We start from the raw sequence: 22515 nt of genomic DNA on the forward strand, positions 1-22515 counted from the left end.
CAAGATTGGATTAAAAGCAAATGTTATTCCTCATGCTATACAGTTTTAGCGTTTTCAGAGATATTCAATCCCAGTGGATGGATGTTTCAGGGATCGGCAATTTTAAACAATCTCTCACATCTGAAAAATTGGTTTGAATACAGCCACGGTCATTAAGCCAAAAGTGTATTTGAAGTGTTCTCAGGCCAGTTCTTGTGGCTTTTGTGGTTTTATTTTAGTTCTTGTATGTGATTTGGCTTCTTGGAGAGAAAGTACTTTCTTTGAACAAGATCGTATCAATACCTATCCATTCCATTCCTCTCAGTAAGTCTACTGAGGACCATTTTACATCAGCCTTCCCTCCTGTTGCAGTGGATCCAGTTTGTATAAACAGAATGCTGAATGTCAAAGAAACTTTATATGGAAATAGACACTTCGAGAATTATTAAATATGGAATGAAAGAGAAAGCTTAATCTGCAAACTACAAGAACAAGTTGGCACACATTTGGTTTGCAAAGACCTTTCAGCTACTTTTTACTTATTATAACAACCCTCGTGTGACATAAATGGAGATTTCTATGTATAATCGCAGTACGAGCACTGTGGAACATCCTTGCTTGAAAAAAAGAGTTCCTCAGAACATCAAAGATTGCATCTTCTACCAAAAATAAAATGTATATTAATCACTTGGCCACTAATGTGCTGATACTACCGCTGATCACGCTAATATTTTATCATTGTTTCTTTGCTTACCCACTTGTCTGTATCCATCTGTTGTGTCATCATATACTTAAATTATAAGCTCTTTGTGCCAGGGACCATTTTGTTGTTCTGTGTTTGTACAGTGCCTAGAACAATGAGGTGCTCTTCTATGAAAGAGGCTCCCACGTGCTATGGTAACACAAAGAAAATAATAGTAATACATAATAATATAATAATAAACTTGCCTCTGAGCTGGACATTGCTCTGACAGCATTCAAATCAGATCCTGAGCAAAAGGTATTTTCTGCACCATGGATGATAAGACCTTTCCCATCCTTCCAATTTTCGAGTTCAGTTACCCTCTCCTGGAGTTCTAGCATCATAGTGCCTGTCATTAGGGGAGAAAAGCACAACTGTGTCAATAGGGACACAATCAGAGTGTAATCTTACTGTACTGCTTGCTATTTCAATTGTGCGCCACCAAGAATACCTTATACCAACAGAGAATTAGTAAATGATTGCTGGAAACATTTAAAGTAAAACAACACCTTGAGATATTGGGTCAACGTCTGGCGTAAAACGTCAGAGACCTTAAGCACATGCTTAACTTTGAGTGGTGACTTGTAAGGCACTTCTATGAGATTAATATTAAGCATATGTTATAAATGACATCAAAGTACTACTCACTTCCCTAGAGAAGTAATGATATGCATAGCATTTTTGGTGGACAATTCAGTTTCTGACGTCCTGAGGAATTTTTAGTGAAGAAAGGATATTCCACAATGCTCATGCTGCATTTATAGAAAGAATAACTTGACTTCAGTGGAACTACTCAGGCTTAAAGTTAAGCTTTTAAGTGCTTTCCTGGACCAGAACCATAGTCAACAGATGAAAGAAGAAACACACAGTCAAAGTCAAGGAGATCATCAGGAAGGAAGCTAGTGATGGTGAACATGGACCCTCTCCTCCTCCCTAAAGAAATTAAAATGGGGGTACAAAAAGATCAGCACATATACACAACAAATATATGTTAACTGGTAAACGAACATCCAGAGGCCAGGTTATAAGTAGAATTCATTGTTAATAACTCAAGTCTTGCCTTGGTGAACAGTTAGTGTGCAGTAAGTTGAGGTGTAAATCTACAGAGCACTAGCGTGTTGCACACTAACTGTGCATCTGGTCCCTGCTACTGTGCACTAAAGTCACCTGGTGAACACTGGCTTACTCCTGTTTTGCAGCAGAGTAGATCAATGTGCTAACTTTAAAAAAAAATTCAAATATGATACCATTTTTGGAGTCTAGACAGTTAAAAACTATCTCACTACCCTTACAGCTTGGCTCCTTTCCCTTTCAAATTTGGTCAAATTAGAATTCAACAAGATGTCTGGGCTGCTGAAATTGGTTTCATTAGGCTTAAGCTGATATTATGAACATTTGTTTCCAAAGACCATTTCAAACAGGAGGCTATCAGAATCTAACTAGAAAAAAAAATAGCAAGACTATATCCATATTGCCCATCAGCTATTTGCCAACATATTCTTGCTCAGCTTTCTGTTCCATGAGTTGTTCAAGCACAGAATAAACATTGTTCCTAAGAGACAAAACTTGCTGTATAAAGTAAATGTCTGGCAAACAGTTTTTATGCTACAGTTTGTTAGTGATATTTTTAAGCTTTCTAACAAAAGTATGCATTTTATATATATTACATACACACGTATGACTATTTAGAGAAGCCAGGTATCCAAGGATAGGCTCTTTCCGACAAGACCTTTCTGGGGCAAGGACTATAATTTACTATGTTTGTAGGCTGCTTAGCACAATGAGCACTGGTTTCTTGATGACTCTGCACTACCATAATATAAATAATTACAGACACACAAGAAAGGAATGAAATTTGGAAAAAATATGTGAGCATGTAATCAAAGACTGTATCATAATCCATACACAGAAGGGGGCCAAATTAAGGTTGCACAGACAAGCATAATTCTGGCATTTCCTAACTTTTCAGTGCTTGATTTCGCAACCTTAACAGCATAGATGTGTACGTGTAATTTCCTAAGGTTTTAAAAAAGCAAACTGAAAAAAAAAACCCAGAAATTGTATCATGCTGGCATCATATTACCATTGATGTCAGTTATCAGTGGGGTTGGAACCTTTAGATCCATGACAGAGCTTCTGCTCTGTCCTCTCTAAGCAGCTCCTGTTCCAGCCTTCTCTCTTCTCCATCTCGGACTCCTCACTCTGGTCCGATTCTCCTCACCTAGGTAGGCCCATTTCCATTTGTCAGGCTTCTATTCCCAGTCCATTTGTCCAGCCATTCCCAATTCCCTCCACCATCCAGCCCGTCCCAGTCTCCCCCCAGCTCCTCAACTGATTTCAGTCTCCCCTCCCACATCTATCAGCTCCCAAACCCTATTTCCCTCCCTGGCTCCCAAGTCCTAGTCTCCTAGCCCAGCCAGTCCAAGCCTCCCACAACACCAACTCCAAGTCCTAGTTTTCCACACCCTTTCTCACCCCCAGCATCCAGTTCCAGTTTCCCTCCACAGCTCCTGTTCTTTGTCCCCGATTCCAAATCATGCAGCTTCTTCCCCCAAGCTGCCAAGGCAGAGCAGGGTCTCACAGAGTACCTGAGAGAAAGGCTCCCTTGCCCTCAGTTCAGATGCCCAGACCTGGCATGGCCTGCTACCCAGAGCTGAAATTGCATGGAAACTTCTGCTCATCTCAAGGCTGAAGCATGCCAAGAGTAGACAGAATCCTTGGGGAATTTAGCTGCTAAAATCAAAGAAATCCCTACTGAGCATGTGCAAACTGCATTTTTTTTTTTAAGGCTTATAACTCAGCCATATTTGGGTGGATTTTAATGTGGACACCAAAAGGCATATCCTGACACAAAGGCCGTCCTCCTCTATATTTCAAGTCCCTATTCAAAAGCATGGGGGCACGAGAGCTTTTCAAATAAAAAGTAAAAAAATTTTAATGTGCACAAAACAATATTTTTCCCTAGCTTCATTCTCTGAAACGGATGAATTGTTTTGACTGAAATTTTCAAAAATAAAATAAATAATAATAATAATTCAGCCTGAGGCTGACAAGCAAAATTACAAGCAACCAAAAACAGTCTAATAATGTGGAGTGTTGGACCAACTTAATAATAGTTAGAACAACCAGTCCTGCCTATTGTAATACATTGTAGTGATCAGCAAATAGCTAGTGAATTAAAGAGCTGCAATAACATATTCCACTCAGCTGAAGGCGAAGGACTGAATTAACACAGAGAATGAATTAACTGTCATCTCATCTCCTAGAGGGTCTTCCTTGAGGTGAGGATTTGGAGGCACACTGGTAGGGAAGCTTTCTAGCTGTGCCTGTTTCATGGATGAATACAAATTTCCAAGGCTGTCAGTCTAGAACCTTTCATGCATATTAAATTGGCTAAAAATAAACATAATGTGCCTACATTGATATATTACATAAAAAAATTAAGAGAACCAAACGTTAGGAAATGCCAGATTTGCGGGTATCCATACAACCTTAATTCAGCCCCCTTGTACGTCCTGGATGTACTGAATGAGGCAGGGATCCTGTGAAAAACACAGCATATGATTGTGTAATTAAAGTCTGTACTGTGATGTATATGCATAAGGGGGCTGAACTGTAAGGCTTAGCAAGTCTCAAAGCTAGGGCAACAGAGCTGTCGGCAGCAAACACCTCCACACTGCCACCCAGCAGCAGCAGTCACTGCTCGCTGCACTATCTATGACTATCTACATACACAAACCACAGGAAGTCCTGCCTCAAGGGGTCCGACAGGCAGTAGCTTCATGTCTCCGGATTGACTCCCCGCCTTATATAAACCCAGATGGTGTTCCAGGAAGTGTCCAGGCAACAGGGCAGATCTTCTGTAGCTGCCATGACCTTAACTTCTGCTTTCTGCTCTTAACTCCTGGTTTTGACCTTGGCTTAATTTGGACTTCACTTCCTGACCTAGACCCTGACACCTGACTTGGACTCTAACCTTTGATATCAACCTCGGCCTGGGACTTGACTTCTAACTCCTTCACCACTCTCAGGCTCGGGTTTGACACTGCTCTGACCATTAGCCCTGAAAGCCTTTGTCAGGATCCTGACATGAATTAAGGTTGCACAGACAACCTTAAAACTGGCATTTCATAACTTTCTCCTAATTTTCTAGTTCTATCACCTACTCCTGCTACTAGGGATCCTTCAGCAGCTCCCAGGCATTCCCAGGATTATGGCTGTTGTTACTGCTTCTGCAGTGATGTGGGCTGCCTTTAGAACGTTCATGTGATCATTATTATTTTTTTGGCATATTTTCCCCGGGGAATGCAAATGAGAGAAGAGATATGGTAAGTCTGTAAGGATTTATATCCTCATTTTAAAATGGGGAATTCAGACACAGAGGGTTAATGACGTGCCCATTGGACACACAGCAAGTCCATGACAGGGATTACAATAAAGTCCACAAGTCTTTAACCCAGTTCCCTGTATCATCCACTAGAGCAGCATCACTAGAATGTCCTGTTCTTAAATACGCTTAAATTGACACAGTAAATAGACATACAGCCCTGTTCATATGATGTCAGACATACTATGGGTATAATACCGTATATGTTGTAGGTACTGACTGATGTAGGCTGGAGATACTGAGAACCATAGGCTTTAGTCTGAAAACTCCCTTTATTAACTAATCTAAGAATAAAGAATATAATCTGCAATTAATTTGCCCAACTGGAAAGTTCCTCATGGGAGAATCCAGAATTCTACGATAAGAGTAGGGGCAGACAGACCATAAGGATATATGAAAACAACTCTTAGGATGTTTCTAACTGGGCTGAGAATGTTCATCCTTTAGTAAATAAGTTGGTATGTTACGTGTAAAACTGATGGAAGAAGAAAGGGTGGACAGGTTGGTATATGAGGTTGGAAAAGGCCAAACTATAAAGTGCTGGGTGATGGAAAGTAGAAAGCAAGTTGGAGAAACTACGTTCAAGTCCTCCTTGCACCTCAATTTCCCAATCTACAAAATGGGCATCATGATATCTGCCAACATTTGTCAAGTGTTTTGAGTTGAAAGACATAATTATTTTTATTTGCTTCTGTCAAGGTTCCTCCCCCACTCTGAACTCTAGGGTACAGATGTGGGGACCTGCATGAAAAACCTCCTAAGCTTATCTTTACCAGCTTAGGTCAAAACTTCCCCAAGGTACAAAATATTCCACCCTTTGTCCTTGGATTGGCCGCTACCACCACTAAACTAATACTGGTTACTGGGGAAGAGCTGTTTGGACACGTCTTTCCCCCCAAAATACTTCCCAAAACCTTGCACCCCACTTCCTGGACAAGGTTTGGTAAAAAGCCTCACCAATTTGCCTAGGTGACTACAGACCCAGACCCTTGGATCTTAAGAACAATGAACAATCCTCCCAACACTTGCACCCCCCCTTTCCTGGGAAATGTTGGATAAAAAGCCTCATCAATTTGCATAGGTGACCACAGACCCAAACCCTTGGATCTGAGAACAATGAAAAAGCATTCAGTTTTCTTACAAGAAGACTTTTAATAAAAATAGAAGTAAATAGAAATAAAGAAATCCCCCCTGTAAAATCAGGATGGTAGATACCTTACAGGGTAATTAGATTCAAAACATAGAGAACCCCTCTAGGCAAAACCTTAAGTTACAAAAAAGATACACAGACAGAAATAGTTATTCTATTCAGCACAGTTCTTTTCTCAGCCATTTAAAGAAATCATAATCTAACACATACCTAGCTAGATTACTTACTAAAAGTTCTAAGACTTCAATACTGGTCTATCCCCGCAAAGACAGAATATAGACAGACACACAGACCCTTTGTTTCTCTCCCTCCTCCCAGCTTTTGAAAGTATCTTGTCTCCTCATTGGTCATTTTGGTCAGGTGCCAGCGAGGTTACCTTTAGCTTCTTAACCCTTTACAGGTGAGAGGAGCTTTCCCCTGGCCAGGAGGGATTTCAAAGGGGTTTACCCTTCCCTTTATATTTATGACAGCTTCTAGAACAGCTGGGATGGATGGAAGGAACAAAATATAAAGAGAAAGAGCAGGAAGGAAGGATTGAGCTGACTGAAAAAAGGGCAAGCATGTTCTGACAGATGGCTTTGTCCAGTGTCTAAAGTTTCTTGTGTTTTTATGTTTATTACGGAGTTATCATGCAGAACAGTAATCAGTTAATGCATCTCTTATCAAAAGACATGACCTCTTATTTCTAACTGTGACATAGTTATGGGCATAATTTTTCAGAGTCATATAGTTAAAGACCCAAAGGGACCACTAGACCATTTAGTCTGACCTCCTGTATATCACAAGCTACCAAGTCCCCCCAGCACCTGCATACTAAATCCAACAACAGAAACGAGATCAAAGTAAATGAGACAAGCAAAACTCTAGGGTAACTGTAAACAAAAACAAAAAAAAATCCTCATACATTGTCAGTACCTGTGAATGCATTCATTTGCTTTGGGTTGTTCAAGGTCAGGACTCTAATGCCATGGTCTTCCTTAGAAAGGTTGATGGATCCACCACCAAACTGCTGAAGTTTTTTCTTTATCGCTTCTTCTTCAAAGCCATGGACACCATTATAAAGTGACACACCTCTTTGCAGGAACAGTCTACTCTTTGTGGTTTGGAGTAAACTTTTCCAAAGAGAGACTGCCATTTCTGGAAGGAAACACACAGCAGAAAATGATCACACCTCAGCTATTTTCTCCCTTTCAGATCCAATCCAGTTCTTCAATAGAGAAATGGGATCTTGTAAGATTAACCTTTCAAGTGAAACAGTCACAGAAAAGCCACAGACCTGAAGCTGGATACTTAGGAGATTTGCAAAAGCACTCAGGTTTCATCTAATTCAGCTCCCACTGACTCAATGGGTTTTACCACAGATTTCAATGGGAGAAAAGTTAGGCCTACGCTGAGCATGTTTGGAAATTCCACCCTTAAAGTAATTTAAGAACCCTTAGATGAGACTGGAATGACCTGCTCAATAAACATAGTTAATTATTGAGGTTTTCTAGCTGTTTATTCTACACCAGTCTGAGGAAAAGGACTTCTCTTTCAGAACAACTAATAACCATATATACGTAATTATAGTGGCCGATATAATTATAGTGGCATACAAAAGTATCAGTATTGTTATGGATATATCAGGTCTTTCTATGATGAACCCTTCGTTTTACAGGTTTCCTATTGGTTGCAAGAGTCTTCTCCAGTTAATCTTGGTATACAGATTTTAGAGTGGTAGCCGTGTTAGCCTGTATCAGCAAAAAGAACGAGGAGTACTTGTGGCACCTTAGAGACTAACAAATTTATTTGAGCATAAGCTTCCGTGGGCTAAAGCCCACTTCATCAGATGCATGCAGTGAAAAATACAGTAGGAAGATAGATAGATATATACACACACACACACACACACAGAGAACATGAAAAAATGAGAGGTGCCATACCAACTCTAACGAGACTAATCGATTAATGTGGGCTATTATCAGCAGGAGGAAAAAAAAACTTTTGTAGTGATAATCAGGATGGCCCATTTCAAACAGTTGACAAGAAGCTGTGAGTAACAGTAGAGGGGAAATTAGCATGGGGAAATAGTTTTTAGTTTGTTTCAGAGTAGCAGCTGTGTTAGTCTGTATCTGCAAAAAGAAAAGGAGTACTTGTGGCACCTTAGAGACGAACAAATTTATTTGAGCATAAGGTTTTGTGAGCTACAGCTCACTTCATCGGATGCATGATGAAGTGAGCTGTAGCTCATGAAAGCTTGTGCTCAAATAAATTCGTTAGTCTCTAAGGTGCCATAAAGACTCCTTTTCTTTTTAGTTTGTGTAACGACTCATCCATCGTTTGTGTAAACGACTCATCTTTATTCAAGCCTAATTTAATGGTGGCCAGTTTGCAAATTAATTCCAGTTCTGCAGTTTTTCATTGGAGTCTGTTTTTGAAGTTTTTTTGTTGAAGGATTGCGACTTTTAGGTCTGTAACTGAGTGTCCAAGGAGGTTGAAGTGTTCTCTGACTGGTTTTTGAATGTTATAATTCTTGACATCTGATTTGTGTCCATTTATTCTTTTGTGTAGAGACTGTCCAGTTTGGCCAATGTACATGGCAGAGGGGCATTGCTGTCACATGATGGCATATATCACATTGGTAGATGTGCAGGTGAACAAGCCTCTGATAGTGTGGCTTTTGTGATTATGATGGTGTCCCTTGAATAGACATGTGAACAGAGTTGGCAATGGGCTTTGTTGCAAGGATAGGTTCCTGGGTCAGTGTTTTTGTTGTGTGGTTGCTGGTGAGTATTTGCTTCAGTTTGGGGGGGCTGTCTGTAAGCGAGGACTGGCTTCCTATCGTATTTTCCACTGCATGCATTTGATGAAGAGGGCTTTGGCCCACGAAAGATTATGCTCAAATAAATGTGTGAGTCTCTAAGGTGCAACAAGTATTCCTCGTTCTTTTGGTACATAGAGTGTCTCTTCCTGGGAGCTATACTTTGTTGTGTTCGTGTATGTGAAAAACAACCAGATAGTTACAACTGTAACTTTACAGCAACCCTGTATTTTTACTGACCAAGATCTAAATCTAAAAATTACAGAAAGTTCCTCCCCATGGAAAGAAGTTTCTAACAGGGTGTAATTGTCCACAAATGATTTCACAAGGACCTGGGGGGAAAGATCTGTGTTAGCTGGAGGCAGCTAACCTGAGGAAAAAGTCTGTTGGATGCTGTCGAATGAGGTCAAGAAAACTGTTCCCAGGAGATCTATGGAAAGGGTTTGAGTATGATTATTGCTTTATAACTTCCTAGCTCAGTCCTGCCTTTGCCCAAGAAAACTCTGGAGTGTCCCGTTGCCACACAGAAGACATAACACATGTTTATACCATTTTCCTGCAAGTGCTTTTAAAACCACAGATGCCTGTTAGACAAGAACCAGTATAAAGGGAACAAGGAGAGGACCATAAGAGACTAAGGCTATGGCTACACTAGAGAGCTTACAGCAGCATAGGTGCACCAGTGCAGCTGCGCTGCTGTAATCTCTCACGTAGCTGCTTTAATGTGACGGGAGAGAGCTCTCCTCTTGACTTAATTAATCCAACCGCAACAGCAGTAGCTATGTGGGCGGGAGAAGCTCCCGCCGAGATAACGCTGTCCACATCGGCACTTAGGTTGATGTAACTTATGTCGCTCAGAGGGGTGGCTTCTTCACAGCCCTGAGCGACATAAGTGCTAGTGTAGACATAGCCTAAGAAAGACCATTGAGAGACGTGCTGCAATGTTTCTGTTCTCAGAATAGGACAAAAAGCCAAAGGAACTTTTTGTCAATCCTAAGGGTTCTTTCTGGGAAAGCAGCTCTGATCTGAACCCAAACCAAAGTTTATTCATAATAAAGAGAATTTTTAATAGCTGGCTTTTAAGTCGTGTATAGAGTGAATGGACATGTGTTTGTTAAAAATACAGCAAATTAATAATTATATATGCACATACTTTTCAGAACCTAAATAAAAAGAGTGAAGGGTGAACAATGCTGCTACTGACATGTTTGTCTTTCATAGCTTCACAGCTTCCAATGTCAGAAGTGACCATTGAGATCTCAACCAGTGGCTCTCAACCTTTTTGGGCTCATCTGTAAATGTTTATGACCTGTTGTGACCCAGTAAATAGTCTGGGGGAGGAGGCCCTGGGGCAGTTTCAGTCAGGTCCAGCATCTGGGGGGCGGGGTCCTGCCCAGCACTCACCCCACAGTGATGGTTCCTACAGCACCTGTGCTGTGCGTATGGCTGGGCTTGGCTCTCCATTCAAGGCATTGCAACCTCCAGGGTTGCAGCGCCACTCAGGTTTGGCCCCACTCTCCCTCACGGGACTAAATTTGTGAGAGTGGAATTGTGACCTGGCTAATGGGGTTGCACTGCCCCTCACTCAAATTTGGCCTATCCGGACTCCCGTCATCATGATGGCTGGGCCAGGCCTGAGTAGCAGTGGGACCACAGAGATTGCAGTGCCTGGAGTAGGGAGGCGAGCCCAGCCCGCCCTGTAGGACAGGAGGCACGAGAGCTGCTACGCAGTGCTGTAACTAGGCATTTTAGTGCCCACGGTGAGCAAGCATATTTGTGCCATTTTTTTAATCCTGCTCCATCCCCACAGTACTCACTCCCACCTGCACCCTCGTTGTTTGTTGAATTTTTATCTCGCTCCCGCTATTATGACAGTGGGATAAAAATTCAACAAACAATGCAGGAGCGGGTGGGCATTGCATGGGTGGGGCAGGAGTGGGATTAAAACATTAGTCCACCTGCGCCACAAACAACATGAACGCCCCAGCCAGCAGCCACCTCGCTCCGGCCACCCAGCTGTGAAGGCAACACTACCACTGCCAGCAGTAGCGCAGAAGTACGGGTGGCAATATCATACCCGCTGCAGGGCTCTACCCCCATTGCATTTTTTTTTTGGCATTCCTTCTCACTCCCTCAGCTTTGCGCCCTGGGTGGCTGCCCCACTTGCCCTACCCTGCTGTCATGCGACCCTTTGAAACATTTTGGCGGCCCAATTTTGGGTCCCGACACGTGGGTTGAGAAACCCTGATCTAGTCTAACCTCCTGTATAACACGGGTCATAGAACGTCCCCAAAATCATTCCTAGAGCAGATCTTTTAGAAAAACATCCCATCTTGATTTAAAAATTGCCATTGATGGAGAATCCATCACCACCGTTGGTAAATTGTTCCAATGATTAATTGGAATCACCATTATAAATTTACACTTTGTTTCCTGTCTGAATTTGTGTAGCTTCAACTTCCAGCCACTGGATTGTATTATACCTTTCTCTGCTAGAGTGAAGAGTTCATTATTATATATTTGTTCCCCATGTAGATATTTATAGACTGTAATCAAGTCACCCCTTAACGGTCTCTTTTTTAAGCTAGATTGATCTTCTTAAGTTTATCAATATAAGGCATTTTTAAAAATCCTTTAATCATTCTTGTGCCTCTTCCCTGAACCCTCTCCAGTAGATCAACATCCTTTTTGAATTGGGAACACCAGAACTGAACACTGTATTTCAGCAGATGTCATACCAATGCCAAATGCATAGGCAAAATAACCTCTCTACCCCTACTCGAGAATATCCTGTTTCCTGCATCCCAGGATCGCATTAGCTCTTTTAGCAACAAGGTCACATTGGGATCTTCTGTTCAGCTGATTATCCATCATGACCCCCAAATTTTTTCCAGAGTCACTGCTTCCCAGGACAGAGCCCCCAATCCTGTAAATATGGCCTGCATTCTTTGTTCCTAGATATGTACATCTACACATAGCTGTTTTAAAAAGCATATTGTTTGCCTGGGACCAGTTTACTAAGAAATCCAGATTGCCCTGTATCAGTGACCTATCCACTTCATCATTTACCACTCCCGCAATTTGTGTGTCATCTGCAATCTATATCAATGAAGATTTTACGTTTTACAGCCAGCAATGTCACCCTTTACTGAGTGGCCAACACCAGTTCCCCTGTGAGCTCTCGGTCCATTTCTGACTTTTCATGGTATATTGAAAATAGCTTTGTTGTAAGACTTCTGAGGCCATAAACCTTGTGTTTGCTTCTTCTACCCTAAATAAATAAAAAAAGGTTTGTGTGTGTGTGTGTGTGTACGCATGTATATATATTCTACAATGACACACACACAGCAGCAGGGAAAGGGTTCATTTTACAGGGATAGCTATGGAAAACTTCTCCTAAAATACCTCCAGAGACAGAATTACTTGCTAAGTATAAGGTGTTATCTTCATCCATGACAGACTATTTCCATCTCACATTAGAATATAACAGAGAGAGACGGTTTAAAAAAAAAAAAAAAAGCTACCCAGTTGGTGATGAGTTAATTTGTACTTCTTGTTCTGAGATCAATCTTTTATACTGTTCATAACTCCAACTCTATTTAAATCACACACCTCCTTCTGTCCATGACATTTCAATAATCACATTTTAGAATTGGTTCAATTGTTTTTGTGCTCCAAGTATAGACTTAACAAATTTCCAAAGCTGTTGTTTTGTTTTTTTTAATTAAGTTGCTTTTCTGTCTGCTCTTTTTGATAGATCTTCTGATTTCTGTTTGCACAGCACCTAGCATAACAGGCCTTTCAGGACTACCATAAGACAAAGAAGAAGAAGAATACATAACACAAACGTATGTAACAAAAAGAAAAGGAGTACTTGTGGCACCTTAGAGACTAACCAATTTATTTGAGCATGAGCTTTCGTGAGCTACAGCTCACTTCATCGGATGCATACCGTGGAAACTGCAGAAGACATTATATACACACAGAGACCATGAAACAATACCTCCTCCCACCCCACTGTCCTGCTGGTAATAGCTTATCTAAAGTGATCATCAAGTTGGGCAATTTCCAGCACAAATCCAGGTTTTCTCACCCTCCACCCCCCCACACACAAACTCACTCTCCTGCTGGTAATAGCTTATCCAAAGTGACCACTCTCCAAGTTTAAATCCAAGTTTAACTAGAACGTCGGGGGGGGGGGGTAGGAAAAAACAAGGGGAAATAGGCTACCTTGCATAATGACTTAGCCACTCCCAGTCTCTATTTAAGCCTAAATTAATAGTATCCAATTTGCAAATGAATTCCAATTCAGCAGTTTCTCGCTGGAGTCTGGATTTGAAGTTTTTTTGTTGTAAGATAGCAACCTTCATGTCTGTGATTGCGTGACCAGAGAGATTGAAGTGTTCTCCGATTGGTTTATGAATGTTATAATTCTTGACATCTGATTTGTGTCCATTTATTCTTTTACGTAGAGACTGTCCAGTTTGGACCAATGTAAATGGCAGAGGAGCATTGCTGGCACATGATGGCATATATCACATTGGTGGATGTGCAGGTGAACGAGCCTCTGATAGTGTGGCTGATGTTATTAAGCCCTTTGATGGTGTCCCCTGAATAGATATGTTGGCAACGGGCTTTGTTGCAAGGATAGGTTCCTGGGTTAGTGGTTCTGTTGTGTGGCATGTGGTTGTTGGTATTTGCTTCAGGTTGCGGGACTGTCTGTAGGCAAGGACTGGCCTGTCTCCCAAGATTTGTGAGAGTGTTGGGTCATCCTTCAGGATAGGTTGTAGATCCTTAATAATGCGTTGGAGGGGTTTTACTTGGGGGCTGAAGGTGACGGCTAGTGGCGTTCTGTTATTTAATTTGTTAGGCCTGTCCTGTAGTAGGTGACTTCTGGGAACTCTTCTGGCTCTATCAATCTGTTTCTTCACTTCCGCAGGTGGGTATTGTAGTTGTAAGAAAGCTTGACAGAGATCTTGTAGGTGTTTGTCTCTGTCTGAGGGGTTGGAGCAAATGCGGTTGTATCGCAGAGCTTGGCTGTAGACGATGGATCGTGTGGTGTGGTCAGGGTGAAAGCTGGAGGCATGTAGGTAGGAATAGCGGTCAGTAGGTTTCCGGTATAGGGTGGTGTTTATGTGACCATTGTTTATTAGCACTGTAGTGTCCAGGAAGTGGATCTCTTGTGTGGACTGGACCAGGCTGAGGTTGATGGTGGGATGGAAATTGTTGAAATCATGATGGAATTCCTCAAGGGCTTCTTTTCCATGGGTCCAGATGATGAAGATGTCATCAATGCAGCGCAAGTAGAGTAGGGGCTTTAGGGGACGAGAGCTGAGGAAGCGTTGTTCTAAGTCAGCCATAAAAATGTTGGCATACTGTGGGGCCATGCGGGTACCCATAGCAGTGCCGCTGATCTGAAGGTATACATTGTCCCCAAATGTAAAATAGTTAAGGGTAAGGACAAAGTCAAAGATACACTAGATACACTTGTATTATACCCAGTTCATGTACCCCAGAGCTCCTCACCTTCTAATTGGATTTGAAATGTCTACAGCCTGCAAACACCTTAAAATCATTATCAAACCCTCCTTCTTCAAAAGATCTCTGTTTTGCAATTTAATGTGTATGTGAAGTAGCAATTCAGCAGGTGTTACAGGTATTATATTGTGGCAAGACCTCCTAACAGGGTGTTAATAATCAGCAAAGCTTAGCATTAAAAAGGAACAGTGTCTGAACACTATTAAGTAACATGCAGACAGAAAACAAGCAGCCTCATGAGGCTACAGACAGCTTCATACCAGAGAATCTCCTGGGGCAGGGAGAGCCAAGGAAAGGTCACCAGCATTTCAAAACTCACAACATTTGACCCACTCCAACAACTAAGATTAAAACCCCATCCTAACGCTAGGAAAATTTAAGATTGTCAAGGTGACTCTGACTGTGCCTTTGCATATATTTCTAGTGTTTGATTAGCAGTTTAACCTTAGCTTTGCATTTATTCAGGTAATATTCACTTTCTGTGAAAATTAGAGCTTCTCTTAAGGATTTTTCTCTCTTAAGTAACAAAGATATTTACTACCCTGGCTTCATTTTAACTGTCAGTTTGTAAAGATGCCAGAAGAGAAACAGAGAGATCTGTGGCAAGTCTTAGAATAATCACAGATTTATTTGAACCAAAATAATGGTTTGCTTTTAAATGGTGCCTGAAAGTGCCTAATTTTCTGTGAATATTGCACATTGCCATGTCACTATCAAATCACATGTCAGATTTCTATAAACTTTTACAACAGTCTTCCAAACAGCTTGTCAAAATAAACATTCAAAAAAACACCACCAAACCAACCAACCCACCCACGCTCACATTTTGTATCATCCTTTAGAGTTGCCTTTTTAATTATCAAAGGCAGGAAAAACAAACTGAAGCACTTTCGAAAACTCCACGGGGAAATATATATAAATATAGCCAAGGAGGGGAAAGAGAAAGCAAACTGACCAGCATTATCTGGTTGGGAGTTAAATATCAATTTGGGGGGACAGTATGATAATATGGGGGAGGAGGGGTTGGGGGGGAGGAGATGAGAACCAAACAAGTACTAACGTTACCTTGGCGCAAGGGGGAGCGAGACAGAGAGGAGACCCCGAATCCCAGGGGTTCACACTGGGGGAGGAGAAGAGACGCCAACCTGGAGGGGGTTAATATCAGGGATAGGGTGGGACAGATGAGAACCTACACTCCCAGGGTTAATTAATGATCCTGGGGCAGAGGAGAGAGATTGCAAGAGCCAGGGGTTAATTTGGGGGAAGCACGGAGAGGAGCCACCCCAGAGGAGAGGGCAAGCTGAGATTCCCCGCTCCGGGGTTAGCAGGGAGTTCATTAGCCCCCGCCCAGCGAGTCACTGACCTGCTCCGGCTTCAGGACAAGCAGCACCGCACAGGGTGCTGCGGGGAAAGAGGCCCGCCCAGGAAACTAGCACTGTGTGTAAAAGGGCCCGGGCAAGGCAGGAGAGAGGAGCTGGGACTCTGCGGATGTTGTGTGTGGCACCGTGACTAGGGCTGGGGCTCAGGGGAAGGCAAGCAGGCAGGCAGGCAGTGCCGCAGAGGCGGGAGGCTGTGACCCACTCATGATCTAGAGTGGAGAGGTGTTAAAATGCTGCCACCCAACTACAGGCAGCCTTGGGCTGATCACCTTGTCTCTGCTTGAGTGTCCCTCTCCTCCTCCTCCTTGCATGCTGCTAAACCATCCCTGCCAGAGAGAGTTTATCTCTGGAGCTCATCACACTACTTCTGGAGAGCAATAATTTTGCCTTTGGGATAGACCAGACTTATTTTCAAAGCCCTAATTGCGTAGTGAGAATATGCCTGGGGACACCCACTCCCCATCAGTGATGTCACCCCCGCTGTGTGTGGGGTACTCTCAATATGCTTGCAGTATTTTGTCAGGACCAAAGGTAAGTTTGTCAAAGTATGAAAATTCATGGCAAAATACGGCTTAGTAGAAATGACTCCCTCCTTAGTTTTGGTTATTCATTCATTCTGTTATTTAGTCCTTCAAATATATAACACTATCTGTAAGTAGTTTTGCTTAAATACATTTGCACATGTTTGTTGTGCACATATGTGACAGGGATATCAGTTTTCTTTGTGTTACCATCTTTCCCCCCTCCCCACCAGGATTTTGCTATATGTATTCACATCCCTGCTTGGGATTGAGGTTTGGGGGGCACTGAGGGGCATTTTGCTACATTTTTTACAGCGTCTTGCTAGGGAAAAGGAAATTTTTCTGTGTCTGATTTAATTGGACACTTACAGTCTCACACATCATTTTATTTTTAAATCTCCTTGCTCAATTATCTCTCACAGTGTGAGACTGTACCCTGAGGAGTCATAGCAACTAACATGATGCTAAATGTAATTTGTCACTCGGTATAAAGAGGAACTCCTGTGCTCACCATTATATCAAATGGTTGTGGTTCAAGGTGGGAATACAATGTTAAACATGACAGTCCTTGTTTACACAGAGACCCTGTCTACATAAGGAGGTTACATTGGATAGCTCTAAAGTGCAATTTAACTTTATAGAGCTGAATAATACCTAGCTCTTGGATAGCACTTTTCCTCAGTAGATCTCAAAGTGCTTTACAAAAGAGATCACTATAATTAACCCCATTTTACAGATAGAGAACATGAGGTAGACAGGAGAAGTGATTTACCCAAGGCCATCTAAGGGTATGTCGACACAGAAATTAAATACCTGTGGCACCTGACTCGAACTTGCGAGGCTGGAGGGCCCTAGAGCCCGGGCTTCAGTAAAAGCCCAAATGTCTGTACCACAATTAAACAGCCGGAGCCAGCTGACATGGACCAGTCGCGAGTGTTTAATTCCTGCGTAGACCCACTCTAACAGGCCAGTGACAGACCAAGGATAGAACCCTTGCAGAACTCTATCCACTAGGCTATGCTGCTATTATACCAGTTTAAAATACTGTACTTTCCTTGTTAATCATCGCATCCACACAGCTCTGCTTTTTAAAATTAACCACTCAGCATCCTGGACAGATATCCCCTGGTGCAATTGTAACCCACTTGTGAATGTGTGCTACAGGGCCTCCTCTGTGCCAATCTGCAAAGAATGTGCATTGTTATAGAGATTTGACTCTTTAGTTCAAGCGTTAGCAGTTTATGCATTTATCTCTCAAGGTCACTGGTTGAATTTACGGTGTCACTTCGCTCTATGCTCTGTGATTTTTCATGTAGTGGATTTTCAGAATGCCTACTGGGAATTACAGGAATTCTGCAACTAGGGAACAGACTAACAAACTCCCATGATTCCTCTCCTGGCAGCTATTAATTTTGCCATTACCATTTTCAAACTGCTTTCAGCACTGGATCCTCCATGCTGCCTGAGCGCTCTGATCATGACAGTCATTAATACAAACAGGATGATGCACACACATTTCCAGTCAGACTGATGGATGGATGCAGCTTAGTGGTTTCATAGGGCTGTTGGTGCTATGGGTGTGGCTAATAGAGGAGGAGGAGGAAATTGTGCAGTCAGTTCTGCAGGGTATTTATCTGGAACATCTTTACTTAGCAGAGCACGGCTTCTGGGTTCAATCAACTAGAAGTGACTGGTGTGACAGTGTAGTGATTCAAAACTGTATTGACTAGCAGTTGTATCAGCACTTCAGGATGACAAAGGACACTTTCCTGGAAACCTGCACAGAGCTCTCCCTGGAGCTTCAGCACCAGAACACCAACATGAGAGCTCCTTTCAGCATGGAGCAGCATGTTGCCATCCCCAGGCGGAAGTTACCAGTCAGTAGCTAACCAATTTGGTGGTAGAAGATGAACTGTCGGGGCTGTCGTCATGGAGGATTGTAATGCTATGAGGAGAGTGCCATCGTGTCAAAAAGTGCAGTGATGCACAGGAGGTTACCAATGGCTTGCCAAGGATGCGATTCCCAAACTGCATAGCAACTAATGACAGAGGATGCATGCCTATTTTCTGCCCCCCACACCAGGCCAAAGACTTTATCAACAGGAAGATGTATTTCCCATTAGTGTCGCAAGGTTGATCACTGTGGAAGATTAATCTTGATGAATGTACAGTGGTCTGGAAAGGTCCATAATGTCATGTAGGGTTGCCAGGTGTCTGGTTTTCGACCAAAATGCACGCTCAAAAGGGACCCTGGCGGATCCGGTCAGCACCACTGACTGGGCTGTTAAAAGTCCGATCGGCGGTGCAGCAGGACCAGGCAGACTCCCTTCCTGCAGTGGCTTTGCGCGGCTCCCGGAAGCAACAGCATGTCCCCCCTCCAGCTCCTATGTGTAGGGGCAGCCAGGGGGCTCTGCACGCTGTCCCCGCTGCAAGAGCCTGCTCTGCAGCTCCCATTGGCCGGGAACCACAGCCAATGGGAGTTACGGGGGCGGCACCTGAGGATGGGGCAACACGCAGAGCTGCCTGGCCAAGCCTCCATGTAGGAACCGGAGAGGGGACATGCCGCTGCTTCTGGGAGCTGCTTGAGATAACTGCCACCTGCAGCCTGAACCCCTGACTCCCTCCCGCGTTTCAACCCCCTGCCCCAACCCTGATCCCCCTCCAGCACTCCGAAGCCCTCAGTCCCAGCCCAGAGCACCCTCCTGCACCCCAAACCCCTCATCCCCAGCCCCACCCCAGAGTCTGCACCCCCAGCCAGAACCCTCACATCCCCCCTCACCCCTGCCCCAGCCCAGAGCCCCCTCCTGCACTCCGAACCCCTCAGCCCTAGCTTGGAGCCCTCTCCTGTACCCCAAATCCCTCATCCCTGGGTCCACTCCCTAGCCTGCACCCCCAGCCAGAGCCCTCACCACCACCCCCACCCCAGCCTGGTGAAAATGAGCAACTGAGTGAGGGTTGGGAGAGCGAGCAACAGAGGGAAGGGGGATGGAGTTAGCGGGGGTGGGGCTTCAGAGGAGGGGTGGGGCCTCAGAGGAGGGGCAGGGCAAGGGTGTTCGGTTTTGTGTGAGTAGAAAGTTGGCAATCCTAATGTGAGGATATTTAGAAATTCACACCTGTTTGCTTGATGAGCAAGGGAGTGTGTGCTCCCCAGACTTCTATGGCTGTTAATGGAGTTATGATTCCTCGTTAGTCTGGGAGACCCCGCTTACTTTCTGCTTCCCTGATTTATGAAGCCTTTCACTGGCTGCTTGTACAAGAGAAAGGAGCAGTTACCTTTTTCCTGAGTTGTTGCAGAATGTTAGGGGAATCTTTTGGCAGACCTAAGGGAAGCTGGTGGCAGAGACCATGGAGAATGGATGGGAGCAGATGGTGAAGTAGAGAGACTTCTTGAACATTATGGACACCCAGAGATGGTGCCTCTGGAAAATGTCTCAAGTAGTCAAAGAAACAGGGTCAGGGATGTATTGTGCTGGAACCAGGGGGGTAGTTATGGAAATAAATTTTCCATACTGTACTGTAATCAAGGAAATGTGTTGGTTTGATTTTTATGGGGAATTGCGGGGGGGAGAGGGAGGGAGAAAGGAATTTGTTGTCATTTATGGTATTTCAGGGTATGAATACACTGCAGTTAGACACTCACAACTGGCCTGTGCCAGCTGACTTGGGCTCACGGGGCTTGGGCTAAGGGACTGTTTAATTGCAGTGTAGGCTTCCAGGCTTGGGTTGGAGTACCCTGCAAATACTGGGGTCTAGTACCCTGCAAGGTGGGAGGGTCCCAGAGCTCAGACTGCAGCCCACTGCAATTGCGTCTACACTGCAATGAAACAGCCGCACATCCAGACTTGAGTCAACTGGCATGATCTGGCCACAGGTTTTTATTTGCAGTGTAGACATATCCTGGATGACATATTTCAATAGAGTTGTACCAGAATGAATGTACTGAGTTAACAAAAAACATAGGTAACGCATTTTTTCTTGGATAAAAACAAAAGTAATTTAAATAAGAATGTGGAGCACACATAAGACCAATGGAACTCCGGCATACCCATCTTAAGGAGTGCTCACAAACTCCTGCAGGTGATACAGTTGAAAGGGTTCTCCTTCATCTCCTGGAGGGCTGATTGTTGTGGGAAGGGCTTGTAATTAGAGTCACTGAAATGGTAGTCGGTGTGGTGTTTTCTCTACAATTTGCAGAATATCAGGAGGCGTGCCCTTTGTAACACAACGTGCTCTATCACAGCTGTTTGCTTCTGAGTTGTCTGCATTGTGTTCCTTTCCAGAGCCAGGCACTCCATTTCAGTCTTTTGAGACTGCTCCAGGAAACCATCCCTCCACACTTCTGCCTTAATGGCTGTCTTTTGGGATGAGTTCACTAGCTCCTGGAACATATCCTCTCTTGCCTTTTGATTGTTTAATCGGAGAGCTTTCAGCCTTTTCTTTGCTCAGGGGGTAAGGCGTTACAATTGCTAAGAGAAATCAAAAAAAGCACAAATACTTATTGTCCCAAAACCAGTCTCCATGCCAAGAATATGTTTCTTTTCCCACCGTTTTGGCGTACCATTCCCATCTTCTCTTCCCACTCTGGGACTCCTGTTGCAATGGTAAGATGTTTTCCAAAATAGTTCCCCTTTGCATAGGGTCCCTGCAGCAAAGGATGGGTGTTTGGGTAGCTATGCTGGTTTCAGATGGATGAGGGCTGAGAGTGGGTGGACATTTGGGTGGCTGTCTTGGTTTTAGGTGGGTGGGGGGCAGCTGTCTGCAGGGTAGTAATTGCATGTGGCCCCCTACAATCTGCCTTTTCATTGGATGGTGTTACCCAAAGGCAAGTCCCCTGGAGCAGAGGGGTCTTGTTTAAAAAGGCAATGGGCAAGCCAGCAAGATATGCAGTGCTGCTGGGTGGTGCAGGAGTGAAAGGGAATCACTAGCTATATGGGCAGTCCCAAGACAGTCTCTTTATCTTCCAGTGCATGTGCCAAAAAGACACCACTATCTTTGCTTTAAATTCCCTTTTATGCTGTAGATCAATATAAAGTTCACTGGAAAATTAATACAATTCTGCAGTAACTGCTCTAAACCCAAATAGCTTAAGATCTCTATGCATCTTGAAATGTCTCTGTAGCCTCATTTGGGCCATTTGCCTAATGAAATTTCAACTGTACTAAAAGCTGAGTGCCTTAATGAAACCATTAGACAAGGTAACTTTTCTATTACCTATTGCGTTTTCTCTTTCTGTATCTGCTGCTACGCATTTGCCGAGCAGCACATTTGACTTTTTAATCCCCATGGTGCTGACATCTGGAGTGAGGTGGGGGAAGGCCATGGAAGAGGAAGAGGAGGGGGAGAGAGTGAGCAGGCAGCAGTTTGGGCTGGGGAAGAATGGAGGTGGCAAGTGTACCCAGTGACTGTATATGACATTCCAGGGTGCAATCCAGACCAATGAGGGACTCTGTCACGACCTGCCCTGCAACCTGAGGTGCCTCGCAATTCTCTGCTGCCATGGCCTCCAATGTGGGCCCTTCACAAACAACCAAATGGCATGCCTGTCACACTAAGACTGTCTGTATAGCCACAGCCCTGGTCCAGCACTTCTGATGCCAGCAACCCGTTAGCAAACAGTCCAGTAGCTAGTGGCCACACTCCAGTGGCTTCCAGTAGCCTTGGTTACCACATGCAGGGTGACCACAACACACTCCCAGTCCCAAAGTTTTCTCTCCCCCAACTCCCCAATACATATGTTCTGCACTGTCCAGCACTCTCCTAGGTCTGTTGCCCCTCTAAGGGGATTAAGATACAACAGTTTGCCACCACAGATGGAGTGACCCACAAAGTCCAACACCAGATTGATTAAAGAATAAAACATTTATTTAACTATAAAGGGATGGGTTTTAAGTGAGTGCAAGTATAAGGCATTAAAGTCATAAATAGTTACAGGAAAAATAAAGATAAAACACTTTCTAAACTTAACCAGTTAGACTTGGTTCAAGGTGAAGTCTCTTGCCACATGTTCAAGTAACATTGC

General features: G+C 43.6%; 1 protein-coding gene across 2 annotated transcripts in view; it reads right to left on the reverse strand.

Annotated features, from left to right (window-relative positions):
* The window catches only part of ECHDC1 (ethylmalonyl-CoA decarboxylase 1), a 35691-nt gene extending 19683 nt beyond the window's left edge, over positions 1 to 16008 (reverse strand). Inside the window, exons 1-3 of one of the 2 annotated variants that reach the window (XM_084623483.1) lie at positions 15960 to 16008; positions 7174 to 7395; positions 928 to 1070 (exon numbers count right to left, since the gene is read on the reverse strand). In XM_084623483.1, coding sequence (XP_084479609.1) covers positions 928 to 1070; positions 7174 to 7393 — 363 coding nt within the window. In that variant the 5' untranslated portion in view covers positions 7394 to 7395; positions 15960 to 16008. The other variant, XM_084623484.1, reaches the window with a different exon arrangement.
* Positions 16009 to 22515: the final 6507 nt, after the last annotated feature.

The sequence above is a fragment of the Lepidochelys olivacea genome, assembly GCF_965140295.1.
Source record: "Lepidochelys olivacea isolate rLepOli2 genome assembly, chromosome: 3".
In the NCBI taxonomy this organism is placed as follows: domain Eukaryota; kingdom Metazoa; phylum Chordata; order Testudines; family Cheloniidae; genus Lepidochelys; species Lepidochelys olivacea.